This window comes from Perognathus longimembris, chromosome 12 (assembly GCF_023159225.1).
Source record: "Perognathus longimembris pacificus isolate PPM17 chromosome 12, ASM2315922v1, whole genome shotgun sequence".
In the NCBI taxonomy this organism is placed as follows: domain Eukaryota; kingdom Metazoa; phylum Chordata; class Mammalia; order Rodentia; family Heteromyidae; genus Perognathus; species Perognathus longimembris.
Window position 1 is genome coordinate 53238649 of NC_063172.1, and position 20727 is coordinate 53259375.

A 20727-nucleotide genomic window follows, 5' to 3' on the forward strand; every position below is an offset into this window, starting at 1 on the left:
AGATAGTCTTATCTCCAACTAACCAGCAAAAATATCATAAGTGGAGTTATAGCTCAAGTGCTGAAGTGGTAGAACACTAGTCTTGAGTGGAAAAGCCAAAAGAGACTGTGAGGCCCTGAATTCAATCCTCAGTACCAGCACAAACCGCCTGCCAAAAAAAAAAAAAAAAAAAAAAAAGGTATAAAGGAGTAGGGAGATAGAGGGTAGACAAGGTGATCTCAGCCAGGATTTCTTTAAATAATGGAATGATACATCTTCAATGTAATAGTGTTTCAAAGTTCAAGTCACTGTATACTTTGTTATTAGATGTAAAAGGAAATGTTAGTAGCCACAGAAAATAATGTAATTAATGTTTCTTTAAGTTTACTGCTCCCATATGGATAAGAAAGATATGAAAGACATTCTGGAATAATGTTTCAAATTAGAAACAGATAAAATATAGTGGAGGAAAATAGTTCTATCATTACTATATGGCAATATCTAAAGCCACAATTAACAGAATGTTTTTGTGTCGGGGTCCTTCGCCCCCAGCACTCTCCTGACCAGCGGGAGAGGCGGGGAAGCCTGCCCCGACCAAGGCGGGACAAGAAAAGGTGAAGTGTCGACGGACCGCCTGCACCCAGCCCCCTTTTGCCAGAGGACAATCAGACAGCCCAGGAGAGTGGGGAGAATGTCACGCACAGTCTCACTTTATTTGGGAGGAGCTTTGGCCTTAAAATGGCAGGAGGGGGAGGGGTGTGCGCACACCAAGCTAGGGACTGAGGGGAAGCCTGAGCTGTCCATCAAGGGTGGATGGTTGAAGGACCAATCCTAAGAGGCAGCCTAATTCTATGTCACAGCCCACAGGACCGCCTCTGGGTTCACCACTGCCGGGCTAGATTTACCTCCCCTGGTGCGGGGATGCTAAGCTTACTCCCTTATCAGTGCTCCCCTTTCCACCCTCTCCCCTGGGCACCTGACCAGCAGGTGGCCAAGGTGGAGTGAGGGACACGGGCTAGTCTAAGGTGCATGTGGCTGAACGAGATCCCCTTTTCCTCCCTCCTTACCCACCAAGGAAGCCAGGCACAGATGGATCTCGGAGACTCTTCGGAGAGCAATCCGGTTTATTCAGGAGGGGCTCAAAGTAATATAGTAGTGATGACGAGGATTGAGCATGAGCTGCGATAGGCTGGTGAGCTTGTCCGTCCAAGAGCAGCTCCCAAGGACCTCCCTCATGCGCTAACGTCACTTCCCATAGTACCGCACTGTGTGCTCGCTGGCGCAAGGTGGGGGATGGTCTCAAAGCTACCCCTTCTGGTTCCAGACCCAGAAGGAGATAGTTGTGGCTCACTTCCACACTGCCCCAGGGCTGGGGGAAGGGCGGTGTCTCAGGAGCGCTCCCCTCGCCCTTCCCCCGCTTAAGGCCAAGATGAATCCCCAACACACCACCAGACGCCATCTTGGCTACACGTGGTCCCAAGGCTGGGAGGCAGGGCCAGCTAGAACCGCCTTTCCAGTTCCAAATAATAGCCATGAGGCCCCAGAGCTGGAAAAACAGGCGGGGCCAGCTAATTGCCTCTTAATGATGCAAGGTGTGTCCCACATCTCCCCCTTTTGTTTTTAATTAGCAGGAGGTCACCCTACTTGAGAGTGTGCCTGTCTTAGGTCGCCCCCCCTCTGGAGATCTTACCTGTCATTGGCTACCACTCTAGCTCTTCAGGCAAATCTACCTGCAGGGCTTGCCAGCCCAGTGGAAGAACTCGGGCGGGGTGAGGGGGAGAGTAATTGCCACTCAAGAGGCGGCCCTGTTATTTTTGCCTCACGCCTGTACACCACGGTAGGCTGCACATTCTCATAGGGGGCCATCACAAACCTCATAGGGTTCCCAATTGGCTAAAAGCAGCATCATGCTGCCAGACCACCATTAACTGGACAGCTCTGTCTCATTGCTTAAGAAATAGGGGAAGCCTATTTACCCTTGCAAGGGTCAAGTGTAAACACAGAGGCAAATGTAAACACAAGGCAAATGTAAACACAAGGCGAATGTAAACACAGGATTTAGGGGGGGTTCTCTCCCACAATGGGGAGAAGGTGAGGGAGCCACCCATTTAGCTCAGTCCAGGGAGGAGCAGAAAGAAATCCACCACAGTCTTTTTTATTCCTAGAGAGAATAAGGAAGCATAACTCAAGAGAAAGTGCTCTTGGGTAGTTATTTTGGTGAACAGTATTTTAGGTCTCTAGCAGGTACCCAAATTGGGCTTGGTACCCTGATCAGGAAAACAAATCTGAAGCCCCTTCCCACACTAATAAGTGGGTCAGGACCTCGCCATGATCCAGTAAGGGGGTCCTTCCATCGGACTTCCACCTTTAAATAAGGTGTCTGATCTGACCAATGCCTCTGAAAAGCAGTCAAAGGTTGGTCTTTGGAGAAATTTAAAATATTTAGTATAAGCATGGCTGTCCTTAACTGGTCATGGGGGCTCCCTCCCCCTTTTGTTTTTTATTAATTGGTCCTTTAGGGTCTTGTTATGCCTCTCGATTAAGGCTTGACCCCTTGGATTGTATGGTATTCCAGTGGTGTGCTTAATATTCCACATTTTAGGGCTGGGGATATAGCCTAGTGGCAAGAGTGCCTGCCTCGGATACACGAGGCCCTAGGTTCGATTCCCCAGCACCACATATACAGAAAACGGCCAGAAGCGGCGTTGTGGCTCAAGTGGCAGAGTGCTAGCCTTGAGCGGGAAGAAGCCAGGGACAGTGCTCAGGCCCTGAGTCTAAGGCCCAGGACTGGCCAAAAAAAAAATATTCCACATTTGAAAAAAATCTTTGCAATGGTTTGCTTATAAAGCAAGGCCCATTGTCTGTTTACCTATAGGGGTAGCCCCAGGATGGCAAAATGTAGGGGTAGCCCCAAGATGGCATAAGGCAGACATGAGCGTAAGCAATCGTAATACAAGGCAAATGCAAACATGAGCAACTGTAACACATGAGCAATTACAACACAGGCACAAAGCAATGGAGGGTCTCTTATCTGGCTTAGTCCATAGGAAATAGAGGAATCCTGGTCCATTCTGGTGTCACTCAAGGTAGTGCAGATGGCTCTCCCTTTCCTCGATGGTGAGGTAGAGGTAGGTTCAGGCCCTGGTAATTTGGCAACCAGGGTGCTGGTAACTTAACAATTGAGGTGAGTAAACACTTTATAGTAAACATTGCAGCAAGGTGCCAATCCCTTGCTTATTGTAAACATTAATCATAAAACATTAAGGTGTCCAAATCCTTTAGCTCCTATTTCCCTCCAATGGGGGCCCCTAAGATAAGCAGCAAAGGGGGGAGAGAAGGGAGGAACAACAGTGTGCAAAATTTCCATTTGGTTCTTGTGCAAGGCTGTGGGCCACACTGCCACAGCAAACATTACTCCAAAGGGCACCAGGCAAGGTCCAGGGAAGAAACAGGGCCGACACTGGGTCCATCGCCAGTACAGGAAGGCTTTCCCGTTTCTCCATAGAAAAATCCACCACGGTCTTTGTTTTCCTGAGAGGAAACAAGGAGAGACATACCTCAAGGGCAAATGCCCTTGGGTGGTCATTCTGGTGAACAATATTTTAAGTCTCTAGCTGGTATCCAGATTGGATTCGGTTCCCTAGTTGGGAAAACGCATGTGAAGCCCATTCCTGCACTGATATGTGGGTCTGGGCCTCGCCATGCCACTGTGAGGGGGTCCTTCCAACGGACTTCCACCTTTAAGTAGGGTGTTTGGCTTGACCAGTGTCTCTGGAAAGCCGACAGAGGTTGGTCCTTAGAGAAATTTAAAATATTCAATGTAAACATCACTGTCCTCAGCTGGTCATGGGGGCTTCCCCCCCTTTTTGTTTTAATAATTGATGCTTTAGGGTCTTATTATGCCTCTCAATTATGGCCTGACCCTTTGGGTTGTATGGTATTCCAGTGGTATGTTTAATATTCCACATTTGGAAAAAGGGCTGTAAAGGCTTACTGGTGAAGCAAAGTCCATTATTTGTCTTTACCTGTAAAGGAAGCCCTAGGATAGCAAATCATTGTAAGAAGTGGCTTTCAGCATGCCGTGCTCTTTCCCCCGCATGCAGAGAGGCTCGGCAGGCACCAGAATATGTGTCAATAGACATAAATATATATATATATATTTTAGCCTTCCAAAAGGAGCGTAGTGGGTTACATCAGTCTGCCAGATAACATTGGGCTTTAGGCCTCTGGAGTTAACCCCAGGAGATTGCAGGGGAGGGACTTGCAGGAAGGGCATACATGATTTGCAAGTCCTTATAATCTTTTCTAAGTCTTTTATAGGAATTGAAGGAAATCTCTGATGTAACCCTTTCCAATTTAGGTGTGTACGCTCATGGAGTCCTTGGGCCATTTGAAGGTTTTGAGGTTGTACAATGGCCAGAGCTATAATGGTCCCATTAGTGGCCAGCTGGTCAGCCATACGATTACCTTTTGCCAGGTCCCCATGCAATCCTTGGTGTCCATGAAGGTGCTGTAAAAATATAGGCTCACCCCGCTCTTTTAACAGAGACGTGACTGGGATTATCAGAGGGGTGATTGGGTTTTCATCTAATTTAATGTATGAGAATACCAGGTTGGGTAGCAAATTAACCACATACAGACTATCAGAAAGCAAGTTCATTGGCTGTTTGACATGGGTCAGTGCCAGGGCGACTGCGTACAATTCCTTAAACTGTGCTGATCCAGTGACTGCTTCAAAGTAATGGGTGTTTTCTTTCTCACTGGCAGGGGGCGAGGCGGAGTGTACCACTATGGCAGCCCCCTCTCTTCCCCCATCTGTAAACACATTGGCAGCCTTGACAAGAGGCCTGGTAGAGAAAAGTACAGGAAGTGTCCATTGTAGCCTGGAAAATGAGGTCACCCACCTCGAGGTGCCATAGTGGCAATCTACCTTTCCCATAAAGCCCTCCAGGGCACTGGACACATGTGCATTATTTCTTCTGACCCATTCAAAATCTGACAACCAGTAGGGAATGGTTAGCACATTGGGATCGCTCCCATAATGTCTCAGGGAAGTATCCCTGCCCTTAATTACCAAGTCAGCAAGCTGGTCTAGCTGGGAATAAACACTGGGAGCTCCCCCCACTGAGGCATGCACCCATTGGAGAGGCTCGTCTGACTGGGTAACAGTGGCTGAGGAAAGCTCAGACCCAGGGAGGATCCAAAGGCAAAGTGGGCACTCAGGCTTATAGTGTGCCAGCTGTGCCATATTTAGGGCCATTTGGATTTTCTGGAAGGCTGTTTGGAGTGATGGAGTTATTGTAATAACATCAGTGGGCGCTTTGCCCTTCAAGGAGTCATGGAGCAGAAGCAGCTCCTCTGTAGGCAAGTGAAGCCAGGGTCTTAACCAGTTAATCTCACCTAACAATCTCTGCATTTCCACCAAAGGATAAAATGACTGGAAGGATAACTGGGGCTTAAGGGGGCACACAGAGTCTAATTTAAATTCTGCGCCCAAGATCTTAAAGGGGTATACTTTCTGAACCTTGTCACTGGCTATATGCAGTCCTCCTCTTTGTAGGAGTGTTTGCACCTTGCTATAGGCAAAGTCCAGTATATGGATATCTGATGCTCCAATAATAATGTCATTCATATAAACATATAAAATAATATCTGACTGGTTCTGAAGAGGTTGAAGAACTTGTGACACATAATTTTGGCAGAAGGAAGGACTATTAACCATGCCCTGAGGTAAGACTACCCACTCATACCTCTGGTCTGGCCCCTGGTAGTTAACCGAGGGCACAGAGAAAGCAAACTTCTCACAATCCTGGGGGTCAAGGGGAATGGAAAAGAAACAGTGCTTGATGTCAATTGTAATGAAATTAAGATCCCAAGGAATAGAGGGGATCCATGGCAGCCCCCGTAAAGGAGTGCCAGCGGGGATTATCCGCTCATTAATCTTTCTTAGGTCCTGTACCATCCTCCATTTACCTGAGGCCTTTTGTACAACAAATACAGGGCTGTTCCAAGGGCTCAGCGAAGTTCTAATATGCCCGAGGGACAGTTGTTCTGATACTATTTCCTTTAACTTTTCTAATTTGTTTGAGGGAATAGGCCACTGTTCCACCCAAATTGGGACACTCGGGTGCCATCGAATGGCAGGGACAGTAGGAACAGTGGCCCTTAGGATTGGGGGTGAGGCCCTGTAGAAGAATTAGGAGTCTCCTGCCCCGAGGCATCAGAGGGAGGTGCTCTTTAGCAGCCACTAGGGTCACCTGACAGGTCCTGGCCTGTGATGACTGCGGCCTTAATCTTTCCCAAGATATCTCATCCCAACAGGTTATCTGGAGATTTTGTTATTATTAAGGGATGTACTATTCCCTTGCCACCATTCATGTCATCCCAGGGGAGCCAGTCCCTGCTTGTCTCACTCTTAGCTGTGCCTCCCACCCCCGAGATCTGGGGGCAGGGGATTAAGTCCCACCATGGAGGCACTAGTTCCTTCTTTAATATGGTACTATCTTGGTCAGTGAAGAATCGGTAAGTCAGGCCGTAAAGCAGATGCTTTGCCTAGGGTGTGTTCGGCCCGCCTCTCTCACGGACCACCCTCCTGAACTCACGGAAATCTTTAGTTTCCTGCAACTCTCACGAAGTAGTAAGGGCTCCGACTTTAAAACCAGCAGGGCCATTTGCGCTCAGTGGCGAAGCACCGCGGGGCTCCAGGAATCTGCATATGTATGGAGCCTAGCCTGGCCTCCAGTGGGGGAGGGGTAGTGAGCTGGCAGCATTGCGCACCTCTCTAAAACATCGTCTTGATTGGGGTCCCGGGGATCAAGCTCGCGCTCGTCCCTGGGCCTCTCGGAGTGGGGCGTCGGGCCCGCTCCGGACCAAAATTCCCTCTGGCTGCCCTCTCCTGAGTCCAGGGACTCTCCCCTGGGTCCGAGGAGAAGCAAGCCTTAAGGGTCTTAATAGCTTGCAGGGCCACGAGTGGGAGTTCTCACCATTCCGTCTCCTCTAGCTCCCGCTCTAGCCGGTCCCAAGTTTCCCACGAGAGTGGGTTGGACTCAGCGAACCACGAGACCCTGTGGGGCAACTCCTCCCAAATTCTTATAGCACAGGGTTCCGAAATACTCATCCCCGCGTTTTGGAGGGTGAACCTCAGGATTTTAAGGGGCGAATTACTTTGCCTAGTTTGAATCTATCCCATCCTCTTTGATGACCCTGATGGGAGGACCACGCGTCAATTTCCCTGAGGGTCTAACGGGAGCCACGGACTTCCTTGAGGGGGTTTTGTGCCCCATGTTGGGCCACCAAAAATGCCAGGCTCGGGTCGCCTCCCCTGGCATGGAGGGTCAGGCTCTACTCTACTCTAATCGCTCCCTTTCTCACCCTCTCCCCTGGTCACCCAACCCGCAGGTAAGGCCAGAGTGGAGTGGGGGGCTCAGGAAAGACCTCAGGTGCATGCGGCTGTACGAGATCACTTTACCTCCCTCCTTACCCTTGAAGAAAGCCAGGTGTACGCGGATCTCGGACATGCTTCAAGAGCAAATCTGATTTAATAAGGGAGTGGCTAGCAGTTGATATAGCAGGGGGTGACGAGAAAAGGGGTGATCGACCAAAGAGCTGGCGATAGGCTGGCGAGCTTGTCATAGGACCCCCTCATGAGCTAACGTCACTTGGATAGCACCACCCAGGGGCAAAAGCCCACGAGAATGGGGAGCACATGGGCTGGTGAGAAAGTTGGGGGGCTGGTCGCAAAGCCAGTTCTTCTGGTTCTGGACCAAGAGAATTGTGGCCTGCTTCTGCATTTCCCCAGGGCTGGGGGAAGGGTGGCGTCTCAGGAGTGCTCTCCTCTGCCCTTCCCCCTCAGGCCAAAGCTGAACCCCAACAAAAAGTATGGGGGGAGTCCACTGTAACCTCAAAAATGAGGTTACCCATTTTGAAGTGCCATAATGGCAGTCCAACTTTCCCATGAAATTCTTTAAGGCACTAGACACCTGGTTATGGTTTCTTTTAACCCACTCAAAATCTGACAGCCGGTAGGGAATAACTAGCACATCAGGATCCCGCCCATAATGTCTCAGGGAAGTATCCCTGCCCTTAATTACCAGGTCAGCTAGCTAGTCTAGCTGGGAATAAACCCTGGGAGCCACTCCTACTGATGCCTACACCCATTGGAGAGGCTTTCCCGCCTGAGTCATGGCGGCTGAGGAAAGCTCTGAGCTGGGAAGGATCCAGAGACAAAGGGGGAATTAGGGCCTATAATGAGCCAATTCTGCCATATTTAAGACCGCCTGAATTTTTTGAAATATTACTTGATGTGATGGAGTTATTGTAATAACATCAGTGGGGCTTTATCCTTTAAAGAATCAAAAAGCAGAAGCAGATCTTCCATAGGCAAGTAAAGCAGAGGCCTTAACCAGTTAATCTCACCTAACAGTTTTTGTACTCCACCAAAGTATAGGTGCCATCAAATCAAATCATATTATATTATTTAACCTTAATGGCAGGTGTTAGAGAGCACAAATGAATAACAATCAAGAGGTCAAAGGGTCAGGACAATGTTCAGCTTCTTCCATCCCGAATCAGCAGGCCTTATTAGTCATGTGTGATGGAGGCAGGCAGAAGAGATGGTTTGGGCACCTCCTGCTGGGTTGCCTGCAAATTTCTATATAGACTGGTTAAAGATATTAGTTTGGGAGCAGACTGTGGAGGCAGCTTCCTGTAGCCACAGAACACCACAGTCCATGCAGCTAACACACATGTCAACCTGGATCCTATAGAGCAAAATATTAATCCTGGGTCAGGAAAATCGAGGTTAGTGGCCACATTCCAAAATGACTCTGGTTCCTTAATCCTATAGAGTTTATGAGAGTACAGGAGAGAAAAATGGAGAAGTAAAATCTCTTTTTATTTTTGGCTTGGAGTCTGGTGATAAGAGTCAGGATTGCCTCTAGGCTATTTACTGTGACCCCACCCACAGGCTGTAAAGATCAATTAAGACTTAAAGTAAGTTAAAATAGTAGTTATAAAGGCAAGTAATTTTTAAACTATAATGCTAGTTTTTACATGTTTTCCAACAGACACACAGACAGATGGACATACAGACAGTTGTGAACAAGCTTTGGGGCGTGCTTAGAACCCCCCCTTTTTTTGGTTTTGAATTGGCCATTTAAGTTTCCTGGAATTCCAGTGGCAAAATGATATTGTTTTGCCCATATTTTAGAACCATGTGGTCAGTTAGGAAACAAAAACTTTTCCTAGGAAACAAAAATTTTCACAGATTACAAGACATGAACATATCACAGACACAATTGTAAGGCCACAGTTGCAGACTTTAGGGTGGGGGGGCAGGGTTTTTGGGAGCTGGAGTCTCCACATTCCTGCCCAGCCTCCAGGAATTTAGCACACCGATTACCTGGGGTGTGGGTAGGAGGCGCTTACTAAAAAACATTCTACTGTCCACAGAAAGCTTACGATTTAGCCAACAACAATCAGAATTTAACCGAATCTCCAAACTTAGCAAACATCAACGAAAGAACAGGAAACCTTTCTTTGTCTCTTTCAAAGCAGATGTTAAGCAAATAAGCCCTTCTCCTCCTGGGCAGGCAGGGGGCTGTCTCCCCTACATCCAAGAGATTTCTCAGCAAATGCTTCCCAGGCTCTTTAAGGCCACCTCTGGAGTGGGAGAAGTGAGTGTCTTAAAAAGGCCTTTACTGTCCTCAGGGCGATCCACTCCCGGGTCCACGAAAGATGGTGGGAAGCCTCTGGTGGAGGAGGGGTGACGAGGTGGAGGAGGCCGCCCCCACCCCCACCTTGCTCGTCCGCCGCACATCCCGGGGCCGAGGGGCTTGGCCTGGGATCTGGGGGATCAGGCCAAAACTTGTCTATGGGCTCATCAGAGTGAGGCATTGAGTCCCTCTCCTCCTGGGCAGCGGGAGGGCTGTTTCCCTTCCATCCAAGATGTTCCCCTGCAGATCCTTCCTGGGCCCAGATGCTCCTCCTTAGGGGTTCTGGGGAAAAGCAGGCCTTAAGAGCCCAGAGGATTGGGAAGATTACGAGAGGGAGCTCCTCTCCCAAGTCGACTTCCCTCCTTTCCACTTCCTGCTCTACACGTTCCCATGTAGCTCAGTTAAAGAGATTAGCCTCTGCCAGCCAAGGAGTGGCGCATCAAGGCCTCCTGGATCCTTTTGGCCTGGGAGTCTGAGATGTTTAGTCCTATGATTTGCGTGAAGCTCAGCACCCAAAGTGCCGGATCACCATGCTGACTTTGATATTGCTCCATCCTTTCCAGGGATACCGTTACCTCTTGGAACTCGCTTGACTTGGCTTGCCAGTAGTTTCTAAACCCACACTTCCTCATGCCCCATGTTGGGCACCAGCTGTCGGGGTCCTTCACCCCCAGTGCTCTCCTGGCCAGCAGGAGAGGCGAGGAAGCGCACCCCGACTGAGGCGTGCCAAGAAAAGGTGAAGAGACGATGGACCGCCCGCACCCAGCCCCCATTTCACCAGAGGACAATCAGACAGCCTGGGAGAGTGTCACACATGGTCTCGCTTTATTTGGGAGGAGCTTCAGCCTTAAAATGGCAGGAGGGGGAGGGGTGTGTGCACACCTAGCTAGGGACTGAGGGGAGGCTTGAGCTGTCCATCAAGGGTGGATGGCCGAGGGACCAATCCTAAGAGGCGGCCTAATTCTATGTCACAGCCAACAGGACCACCTCTGGGTTCACTAACAGGCACCATCTTGGCTACACGTGGTCCCAAGGATGGGAGGCAGGGCCAGCTAGAACTGCCTTTCCAGTTCCATGTAGCCACGTGGCCCCAGGGCTGGGAAAACAGGTGGGGCCAGCTAATTGGCTCTTAATGATGCAAGGCTTGCTCCACATTTTTGCAGTGACAAAAATCATTCAAATCAAGTTTTACTCACATAACAAATTTTTGAGACAGTATTTTCCAGATTTATTCTTAGATTCTCACAATAGCTGTCAGAAGCTTCTTACATTCTAACCATTATTAGATTATCTTATTTAAAGAAACAATATGGAATTACTACAATTTAAAAACTCAGCTATATTTGCAGCATTCTTGATTTATGAATATTTATTACCTGTTCTTTGCCCTAAAATTATATTTTACTTGTATTGGTTCGTCTTATTTTTCACTTACCTAAGTTTTATTTTATTTTTTTGAAGGGTAAAAAATTTAATTTCATATTTTGAATTCAGATCATGTACATTAAGTACTATATAAGTTTGTTCCTTTAGGGTATTCAGTATTTGGCTTACTTATTGGAGACATACATAATTTAGCTGTTTTACTTCATCAAAGTATTAAATTATCCAGGCACTGGTGGTTCGTACCTGTTATCCTAACTACTTGGAAGGCTAAGATCTGGTTCAAAGCCAGCCTAGGCAAGAAAGTCTGTGACATTCTCATCTCTAAGCATAAAAAAAAAGCCAGAAATAGAATTGTGGCTCAAGTGGTAGAGTGCCAGACTTAAGAAAAAGAAGCTCAGGGACAGCACCCGGACCTTGAGTTCAAGCCCCAAGACTAGCACATACACAAAAAAATTATGGTATCAAGTTAGAAACAGGACATTAACTTGTAAATTGTCCACATTTTTCTGACTTGCTTAGGGCTAACTGTAGCATTTACATTTACTCCTAAGATTGGCAAAAACACGTCATTGTGATTGTGCAAGGAATTTCATCTTTTGCATAAATAGCCTCTTACTCCCACCTCCTTGCTAGACTTAGTCCTGATGAAAAAAAAATCTGAAATTACTAGCACCAAACACTGTAACCAGGTATAAGAATTGGTGAAAGCCTTAATGCTCAGTCCTTGTAATAAATTAATGTATATAAATATTTCAGTATTTTTAAGTATTTCTTTAACATCTGAAATGAACTTAAAAAGTCAAAGGTTTAAAAGAATTTTGAATTTCCTTGCTAGGAGGTTTTATCTTAAAGATTCCTTTTAGGCTTACTTTAGTGTTCAGGATCTCCATTTATAATTGTAGTCACTTATTTCCATATTTTGTAAAAACGATTTCCCCAGTAGTGGTATTTGACTAAGTTGTTTCAGAGTCTCAGAGTGCAAACCACAATTAGCAAGATCCTTATGGACAACTTCTTTATCTAGTACCTTACACAGCAGCGAGCAGATATTAAATACAGTGGTCAGCTCATGTAGATATAGTCCTGCAGAGAATGACCCACTTATAGCATTAAGGCTTAAAATCAACATTTGATTTTACTATTTCCATAGTTTCTGGTATGAAGATGATACAAACATTTTAAACCTTAAGTAGCTTGGAGTAATATTCTCTCTACAACTAATTGTAAACTGGGTGGAAATCTGAATTAAAGTGTTTCATTATAAATGGGAGGAAAAAAAAGAATTGGTGAAAGCCAAAATGAATTTTGGGGTTTAAACGTGGGGTGGGAGGATACTGTACTATTGCATCTTATATCTCTCAAAAATAGGAAGTGTTTAGCAGCTTAACTTCAGCTATAATACAGAATGTATTACAGTAGAATTTACTTTGAAATATAGCATACACCCAAATCAATTTTGAATATACTGGCACTTTAGCACAAGGGCAAGCTAAAACTGCAGGGACCTTTAAAATTAGGCCATAGCATAAAAAAACAGTCCATGATCTTACAGTCTGTAAATTCATACTAAAAATAGTATTTTGTAGGATAAAAGCCAAGAAAACTTTACATATACTACAGGCTTATTACATGTAATTACATGGCTCTTTCTTCCCTCAGTACTTAAAACTTTCACATACAACTCCTTTTAGGCCAGCTTTGCCGGGGGATATGTGAGGCCAGATGACTTTCAGAATAGCTTGTACAGTTCTATAATACAAAAATGTTCCTCAAACTACTAAGTGTCTAGGAGCCAGTGGCTCACACCTGTAATCCTAGCTACCCAGTAGGCTAAGGATTTTACAATCTCAGTTCAAAGCCATCCCTGGCAATAAAATCTGTGATTATCTCCAACCACCAAAAAAGCCAGAAGTGGAGCTGTGGCTCCAGTGGTAGAGTACTAGACTTGAGCAAAAGAGCTCAGGGACAGCACCCAGGCCCTGAGTTCAATCCCCAGGACTGGCAACAACAATAATTTAAAAACTACTGAGTGATCATTAATATTATTTCTGTGAAAAGTTTTGGTGCATCTATTGGCAGATAGCTATTTACTACATTTAAGAAATCAGACCACTGGGGCCTAGTGTGCCTCATTCTAACAAGCCCCAAGCACCAGTTACACATTTGTTACTGTACAATTCAGTAAAATGCTGCTACTATTAAAAACAATTCACATTTTCTTCTGGCAGTGCATTAAGCTATTCACATGTTACTGGTTTAGGTTTTCCTAGAACATTAAACTTTCAAATGTCAGCCTCGTTTTCAATCTTTTCAACCTCAAATTGCTCGGAGACAACAGAAAAGATTAATTCCTTTAACATTCCTCCCAAATCTAACCTTCAATGGTCTCATTTGAAAAGTTACTCATTTAAGAACACTCTTAAATACAATCACTTAGTTATTTGAAGTTGCATTGGCACTATTACACAGTGAACAGCACTAAAAACATGACATAGTCTGTATTTTTACATTATTGGCAGTTTTACACAAATAGATTCATTCTCTAATGAAATTTGAGAGCGGTCAAGCAGTATTTGTAACTGTGGCTAAACTTAAACATTAGTACCTAATCTTATACCTGTACTTCAAGTAAGGTTTTCAGTTGAAAGGTCACTGTTTCCCTATCTGAAGGTTTCAATGACACAGAAACCCAGTGGCTGGGTGGTTTGGCGAGAACACTTGGAGATGGTGGCTCACTGAATTTGGCTCCTGCATAGTTTTGATTAGCTTGAGACTTAAAAAGCACACTAGGACTTGAGGCGTTCCAATTTGGCTTATTTGGGAAGTTTTGGGTCTTCCTCCCATTTTACATAGCTTACCACGCAGCTGCTGGTGAGTTATAACCATGTCCTCTTTCTTTTTTTGAATGAAAAGTCTTCTGTCTACTAAGCTGTGGTTGGTTCTTACTAACATTTAGAGATTGAGGGTCTAGAATGTTAAACCTTTCTCCATCTTCAGCTTGTGTCACCTTGCAGTTGGCTTTTCAGATTGCTGGTTTTCCGCCTGTACTCTTCTTTGGAGCCACGCCCACAATAATAGGTGTTCTTTTCTCCCAGATCCTTTCCTTTGTCTCAAAACAGAAGTTTTCATGGGCCAGACTGCCAAAGTTCAGCCTAAGAGCTGAGGCCAGCATCTGAGTCTCCTCAGCTCACAAGCTCGAGAGGAAGTCTCAGTGGCTGCCTTCCAATGTCGAGCCCACCCCCCCCCCCCAACCTCCCCTGTCCTGGAGAGACAAGGAACCGATGGAGCGGCCAGGAGCACCAACAAGCTAGCTGAGGACTGCCTGCAGCTCTGCCCCGTTCCCTCCGGCCTGCACCTATAAAATCTTACCTACGTTTTATACCTCCTACTTTGAGCTAACTGAATTAGGGGCCTGAATCATACTGAAAAGTAGAGTGGCAGAAAAGATAAGTATAGAGTTATGGCTTCAGTAATAATTTCTGAATGTCTTTCACAGAAATTATAATCTTAATAATTAATATGCTTGGATGTTTCAAATGGTCACTCAAAGTCAGGGAAGATTATGAGGACTAGGAATGTAGCTTAGTGGTAGACTGATTGCCTAGCATGTGTGAAGCCCTGGGCTTGATTCCTCCGTACCACATAAACAGAAAAAGTGGGGAATGGTGCTGTGGCTCAAGTGGCAGAGCATTAATCTTGAGCACAGAGAGCCCAGACCCTGAGTTCAAGCCCCAGGAAAAGTAAAACAGAAAAGAAGATCATGCATACATGCTAGCTTTGAATGGTTATATTTTATTGTATTTTTTTTACTAACGTGATTTTGTTATCTTTAAATAGTTCTGCAAAGGTGTTCCATTTTAACAGTGGAGCTCATAATTATAAGTACAGTACATCTTGATCCGTGCCACCCCTTGTAATATTCTCTCCATCTATCCCAACTTCATACCCAACTTTCTACTTCATTTGTGTTATTTTTAAAATATTGACCTTATTATAGTTTTGCATAGTGTAATTAGAAACAATAGACAAGTTTCATATACTTTTTCTCAAATTTCACAAATGGTAGTGTTGTGCCAAGTCGTGAAACGACCACCAAGAAGGCCACTGAGACTCAGATGTTCCGAAATGCAAAAGAAAGGCAAGGCTTTAATTAAGCAAGCTGCAACTTGGGCCACGTCCTACCCACTGACACAGCGGAGGTTAGGAGAAAGCCCTGAGCTGCGATTGCACATGTCTTATAAAGGCAAAAAACAAAGTTACAGCCCTCAGGTGTTCAAGCAAGCAAGATTAGGACACAGGTACAAATCTGATTGGCTCAGGGCTCAAGGCACTCTGGGGGCAGTTAGAGTTAAGCATTCCCAGTGGTTAGAGTTCTCGACTGGCTGGGCCCTAATAAGCTTGTCCTGAGTTTGCTCACAGGGCCTGCTTATCTCAGGTTCACGTGGTAAAGTGGGGTTCATGTGGTAAAGTGGGGCCTGACTTCAAAGTCTGGCTCTTCATTTCCTCCTTTTCTCTTTGGTACATTGGGAGCCAATCATGGCTCCATTCTGTCCATTTCAATGGCTTGCATGTCTAGGGGATGATGTAGAGATAAGTCATGGGCCAATAGGGCCCAAAGTAATAACCAAAAAAACAACTCTGGTCCCTTGGTTTTAAAGGGGGGCTGATGGGTGAAGATCATCCATCTTCTGTAGCTTCTTCAGGCTGACTGAGGGACATTGACCTTACCTATCCAGGAACCTATAACCTTACTTTACCAAGGGACTGCAGGATTACTTCAAATTGGAAATTAACTTTCAGCTATGCAGACTTACCATTAACTGTATAGTGTTTAGTATCCAAATGTCAGCAACAAAATAATACATAAACTTCTCAGCTGTGCTCTAAATGTCGGGTGGCTATGCCCGTATTCCTGAGCAAGCCCAAAACTACCTAAAATAAGGGGGTCACCTCCCTTTGGAGTGAGCTGCCAAAATAACATCAACATTAGCCTGGGTAGCAAGGAAAGAAGGCAAAATAAAATTATAACAATATTCAGTCTTTCTTTTCTTGAGGCGAAGGCGAAGCGGCTGAGTCGGGTGCTTGGAGACCTCCTATCCACCATCCAGGGCAAAAGGGTCAGCTGGCCTGGCATGGGAGCAATGGACCCAAGTGGCAATGCCATCTACATTGAGGGCGATGGGAGTAGTCAGTAGCACCACGTATGGTCCCTTCCACCGTGGTTCTAAGGATTTGGGGTTATGCCTCCGGACTAACACCCAGTCCCCTAGTCTGAATAAATGGGGGATAAGGACAGAAGCAGAACCATATAATGCCGTAAGTTGGGGCCACATTTTCTTGTGCATGAGCTGCAAATAATCAAGTTTACACAAAAATTCAGTATCATCCAAATCAGCAAGCAATTCAGTCTGAAGGCTAGGGATAATGGGCGGGGGGTACCCGTACATTATTTCAAAAGGAGTAGAGCCAAGCTGATAGGGAGAATTTCTTACTCTAAGAAGAGCAAAAGGAAGGAGTGACACCCAGTCTGCACCAGTCTCTAAGGACAATTTAGTTAAGGTCTCTTTTAGAGTCCGATTCATTCTCTCTACCTGTCCTGAACTCTGGGTTCTATAAGCACAATGCAATTTCCAATCCATCCCCAGTGCAGTGGCTATTCCCTGACTTACTTTTGAAATGAAAGCTGGTCAGTTGACTGACCCAATGGTAGATGGGAAGCCATACCTGGGTAGGATTTCTTCCAGAACCTTCTTAGCCACTATATTCGCAGTCTCATGCTTTGTTGGATAGGCTTCCACCCATCCTGAAAAGGTGTCTACAAAAACTAGCAAATATTTGTATCCAAATTTTCCAGGTTTACTTTCTGTGAAACCTACTTCCCAATACACGCCTGGCCTATCCCCACGGAGGCGAGCTCCTTTAGTCATGCTTTGTTGATTGGGGGCATTGGTAAGCTGACAGGCCTTGCAATTTTTAGCACTATCTTCAACAAGTTGATTTCCTTGTCTAATTTTCACTTTGGAGTATCAGAGCAAGTCCTGCATTCTTCGGGTTCCCATGTGAGAAGCTCGGTGGATTCTTTTAAGGATCCCCTTACCCAGCCCTTGTGGCAAGATAACTTTCCCTTCACCAGTTTTCCACCAGTCATTGTTTCCTTCTCTGTCTGGGGTTTTGTGGGCCATGGGAATTTTCTTTATCCACGCCAAGTCTTCTTGGGAATACTGGGGTACAGGAGGCAAAGCTCGTGGCTCTGGGTCTACTAGAGTCAATACTTCTGCTCTGTGCTGGAGGGCTGCTTCCTAGGCTGCCTGGTTGGCCAGATTATTCACTCTAGTCACCGAATCAACTCCCTTTTGATGACCATGCATAATGGCAATCTTTGCTGGTTCCCATAGGGCCCTGATGAGGCTTAAAATCTCCTGCCTGTTTCTAATGGCCTTTCCTTCGGCTGTCAGTAGCCCCCTTTCTTGGTAGATGGCTCCATGGACATGTACGGTGGCAAAAGCATACCGGCTGTCCGTATAGATATTTAGTCTCTTTCCTTTTCCCATCTGTAAGGCTTTTGTTAGTGCCACTAGTTCTGCTCTTTGTGCAGAAGTTCCCTGAGGGAGTGCCTCTGCCCATACTATCTCAGTGTCCATAGTAATTAACCGTGGCACCCACATACCTTTTTCCATCCCAAATGAAGCTGCTGCTATCAGTGAACCAGGTGTGCTCGGCATGTGATAGCGGTAAATCCAGCAAGTCTGGCCGGAGGCTATGTGTTTGGGCCAGGATCTACTCACAATCATGCAGGGGCGCTTCCAGATCCAGATCCGGCAGCAGAGTTGTTGGGTTTAATGCTGTAGGTACACAGAAGCTGATACGTGCCGGGTTAAGTAACAAGGTTTGGTAATGGACCATGTGGGCATTGCTCATCCATTGGTCGGGCGGTTGTTTTAGCACCCCCTCTAGAGCGTGTGGAGTGGCCACAGTCAGGTTCTGTCCCAGAGTCAACTTATCTGCATCTTTTACCAAGAGGGCAACTGCAGCTATTATTCTTAAGCATGGAGGCCACCCAGCGGCGGCGACACGATCCAATTTCTTTGACAAGTAGGCAACCGGCCGTCTCCAGGGCCCAATTGGCTGGGTGAGCACCCCTTTTGCTATTCCTTTCTTTTCAGCCACGAACAATGTGAATGGTTTATTCATGTCAGGTAGGCTTAAGGCTGGGGCTTCTAGAAGGCTTTTCTTGATTGCCTCAAAGGCTTTTTGCATCTGCTTAGTCCAATGAAATTCTGGGAGGTTTTTGGTAGCGTCATATAGAGGCTTGGCCATCTCAGCGAACCCAGGTATCCACAGCCGGCAAAAGCCCGCTGTTCCCAGGAACTCTCTGACTTGTCTGGCTGACTTAGGCACAGGGATTTTCAGCACAGTCTCTTTTCGTGCATCTGACAGCCAACGCTTGCCCTCTTTTAATATGAAGCCCATATAGGTGACTTCAGGTTTACAAATTTGTGCCTTTTCATTGGAGGCCCTATAGCCCAAATTCAGAGCCTAGCTGTTCCCTTTAGACAGCTATTTTTGTCTGGAGTGGCTATTAACAAATCAACTACATATTGCAATAGACTTATTCCAGTATTTTGGGAGCGATACTCACTCAGGACTTCATGTAACGCCTCATCAAAGATGGTAGGCAAATTCTTGACTCCTTGAGGCAGCCTTTTCCAGGTCAATTGACCGCTGATCCCAATTTCAGGATTATGCCAAGTAAATGCAAAGTATCTTTGGCTCTGTGGGGCTAAGGGCAGGCTAAAGAAAGCATCCTTTAGATCCAACACAGTATACCACAAATAGCTCGGTGACAGGGAGCTCAGCAGGGTATATGGGTTTGGGACTGTTGGATGAATGTCCATTACTCTCTTGTTAACTTCTCTCAAGTCTTGCACTGGTCTGTAATCATTAGAATTAGGCTTTTTTACAAGCAACAGTGGAGTATTCCAGGCTGACTGGATGGGCTTCAGAACTCCTAAATCTAACAATTTTCTGAGACCTGCCAGCAGAGCCTGGTGATAGACAAGGAGTCGCTCCCTACATTCAGCCATATTGTAGTCCCATGCTGGTCGGGTCTCAGGAAAATAGGTGTCAATCAAGGCAGCATTCATGATGGGCATTCCGTTGGGGCCGGGGATAAGTCTCTAGGCAGCTTCTTGGATACGACCTCTCTCCTCAGTGGTGAAAAGGACCTGTAAAAGCTGGCTACAATCATCACAAGTGGGCTGGTGAGTGAAAAGTATAGTTTCAAACAAGCGAATTAAGTCCCGAGGTTTCTCAGAAAAAGGGGCATTTTGGGCACGCCAATTGTAAAGATCACTAGTAGCAAATGGCCAGTATTGGAATTGTTGTCCACCATCTGCATCCACAGGACTTATAGGGCGTAAGGGAAGGGCAACAGAATTATGAAGAGATGTAATTCTTTGACGCTGATGAGTTGATTGAGTGGGGTCTGCCGGGATGGAGGCCCCAGATGAAACATCTTCCTCAGAGTCTTCCTCTTGGAGAGTTAACTGGGGTGGGGAGTATGGAGGGGGAAGCATTTCCTCCTCCATGCTTCCTCCCTGGAGGACAGGTGGATATAATTTCTTCTCTCCCCTCTTAGTTTCTCTCTTGTCATCCTGTGTCTTTTGAGTAAATATTGGGGTAGGGGAAGGAGTGGAGGAGGGAGTCGGTAAGAAAGGCTGAACCCAAGCTGGAGTGGGAAGTCCCTGTCAACTAGTTCTCTCCAGGTGTCTATATAAGGAATCTGGTCTATATAGCCTGAACGAGGGGCTTCGATTAGGCTTTGTAAAGTACTGATCTTAATTATGTCAAAGCTCCCCTCAGGTGGCCAATTAGCTCTCTCAAGGATGGGCCATTCTGACTTACACAGGGTGATCCATTTTTCCTCCTTAAGGGCCACACCTCAGTTCTGAGTTATCTCCTTGATCTCCCTCCAATGATCTAGAGTCAAATCTAGGGGGCTAGATGGACATCCCCAAGATAGAATGTTACCCATAGCTCTGATCAGATGTTTAGTCCAAAAAGCTACAAAAAAAAAAGAAACCAAAACAATTAATACAAAAGGAAAAACACATAGGCAAGAACAAGAACAAGAAAAACTGGAGATCTCCCAAGTTGGCCCACCCAACCTCCTGCAAGGGTGCAGAAAGAGTGAGCTCAAGTTGAAAGTGGGGCTCCAGAGGTCCCCCTTCAAAGGTGGGGAGTCTGGGGCATCCCCTTGTCTCCCCAGGATTGCTGAGTAAGTGCATCTGTTTTGACAACCCCTTCAAGAAATAAGCAAAAGCAAAACAGACAAACAGACACATTACAAGACAAATGAGGCTGTTTTCTTACCTTCAGAGTCTGGGGTCTCGGGGATCTCTGGGGCTATCCCAGACGAAACCCCAAATGTTGTGCCAAGTAGCGAAACGACCTCCAAGAAGGCCACCGAGACTCAGATGTTCTGAAATGCAAAAGCAAGGCAAGGCTTTATTTAAGCAAGCTGCAACTCGGGCCATGTCCTACCCACCGACAGAGCGGAGGTTAGGAGGAAGCCCTGAGCTGCGATTGCACATGTCTTATAAAGGCAAAAAACAAAGTTACAGCCATCAGGTGTTCAAGCAAGCAAGAT

General features: G+C 46.1%; 1 protein-coding gene across 1 annotated transcript; it reads right to left on the reverse strand.

Moving 5' to 3' along the window:
- Nucleotides 1-13689: 13689 nt before the first annotated feature.
- Nucleotides 13690-17800, reverse strand: LOC125360629 (proline-rich nuclear receptor coactivator 2-like). The gene is given in 2 exon segments (XM_048358665.1): nt 13690-14096; nt 17746-17800. Coding segments are annotated over 2 exon segments (462 nt in total).
- Nucleotides 17801-20727: the final 2927 nt, after the last annotated feature.